Below are 1,664 nucleotides of genomic sequence, written 5' to 3' on the forward strand. Positions count from 1 at the left end.
CCTTTGTTTTAGGTCTCTTCCGAGCGTGTCTCGTTGTGTTTAGGTCGTGTACCCTTTTTGTTTGAGTCCTCCCCGTTGTGTTCAGTTGTAGGCTCGATACCCCGATTGAAAACCCTTATTTAATTTCGAAAGTTAATCGTTTATGCTCGGAATGCTGTGCCATTCTCTACATTTGGGCGAACCAAAAGAAGGAAGGGAAAAGTTGGGGCATCCGAGCATGTTTCAACCCTAGCCGGTTTCACCTTTGAAGGCCGTCCTGTCAGATTGGGCTGTTTTGTTTAAAGTTTGTCGTGTGCGGAATAAACCAAGTGTTGGGTTAGGGGCTGTATGCAGATTAATCCTCAGCAGAGTATGGGTCGTGTGTTCAGGTTAAGCAGTGGTTTGTGCGGGTTGCTTTGCTGTTACTTGGTTTGGTTATCTTGTTATTACAATGCAAGTGTTCAACATTCAGACCACAGATCAATTCCATTTACATTGAGGTGTAACATGATGTGATGCGATGCAATACATGAGATATGTAAATGTAACACTTTTTAAACAAAAAGTTTGTTCATTTCATAATCTTTTGAAGTACAAAGTTTTGAGGAAAACAAAAATCTGCCTGCGGCAATACAAGATAATCTAACTACCAGCGAAGAAAAAAAAAAGAAAGAGAAAACAAAAGAAAAAGCACAAAAAAGAAGAAGAAAAGCAGCAATCTGGGTCATCCTCAGTAGTCTCGGGCCCGGGGATCTGCCCTCGCCCTCTTCCTGGATGAAAGTCCAGGGGCATCATCGTCAGCGTCGCCATCTGAGCCTGAGTCTGAGCCGTCTCCAGCTTCCTCAGATGACCCGGCCTCTGCCTCTGCCTCGGACTCATCGTCGTCATCATCATCATCATCAGGGGTCGGCGCCAGAGAACTACTCCCGACATGAGTACACCCTCCCCTGGTACGGGGATGTGCAGTGTCTCCACGCCCTCCTCGAGCAGGAATAGAAGGCCCAGCTGGAGCACCGCCCACCGGAGGAATCTGGAAGGGAGGCTGAAAAGCACAAAAGACAAATACATCAGAATACTGTGAGCAGTGTATCAGTGCAGAATGCAGTGTACAGTGTGTGAATACCGTGAGCAGTTTATCAGTGCAGAATGCAGTGTATGAGTACAGTGTGTGAATGCCGTGAGCAGTGTATCAGAGCAGAGTACAGTGCAGAATGCAGTGTATGCAGTGTATCAGATGCTGTGAGATCAGCGTGTCAGGTGTTGTGTCGTGCATCAGATTATGTGAAACAGTGAATGAATGGTTTGAGGCCATTGTCAGAAGAACATACCGGAATGCAATAGAGGGCCAGAAGGTCGAAGGTCCGCTGCAGCATCCCCATCATGGAGGTATTCAACTCCACGGACTGTCGGGTGTACCCGGAGGACGCCTTCAAGAGTATAAGATATATCAGTATTCCGCGGAATATCAAATAAACTGAAGTGAAATGCCAGATGCAAGATGCAAAATGAAGTAATGCATACCGGAAGCAAGTCGGGGATGCCGGCTAACTCATGACCAGCTGGGGGAGGTGCAAAGGGGGTCTGGTAGGTCGCCCCATCCTGCCCTCTATATGACAGTACAGTGGGCAGGGCGGGCTAGCCAGTCCCCCGTCCCCCCCGAGCTCCACTCCTACCATGCCCTCGAG

The 1,664-nt window shown here is 48.2% G+C and overlaps 1 protein-coding gene across 1 annotated transcript; it reads right to left on the bottom strand.

Moving 5' to 3' along the window:
* Positions 1–530: 530 nt before the first annotated feature.
* On the bottom strand, positions 531–1,401 carry LOC145799142 (uncharacterized). The gene is made up of 2 exons (XM_082888687.1): positions 1,308–1,401; positions 531–1,021 (listed from the first exon to the last, which is right to left on the bottom strand). Exons 1-2 carry the CDS (start codon positions 1,359–1,361, stop codon positions 710–712), a joined length of 366 nt encoding a protein of 121 aa, XP_082744813.1. The 5' UTR covers positions 1,362–1,401; the 3' UTR covers positions 531–709.
* Positions 1,402–1,664: the final 263 nt, after the last annotated feature.

The sequence above is a fragment of the Camellia sinensis genome, chromosome 9, assembly GCF_055761805.1.
Source record: "Camellia sinensis isolate YWXY chromosome 9, ASM5576180v1, whole genome shotgun sequence".
Lineage (NCBI taxonomy): Eukaryota > Viridiplantae > Streptophyta > Magnoliopsida > Ericales > Theaceae > Camellia > Camellia sinensis.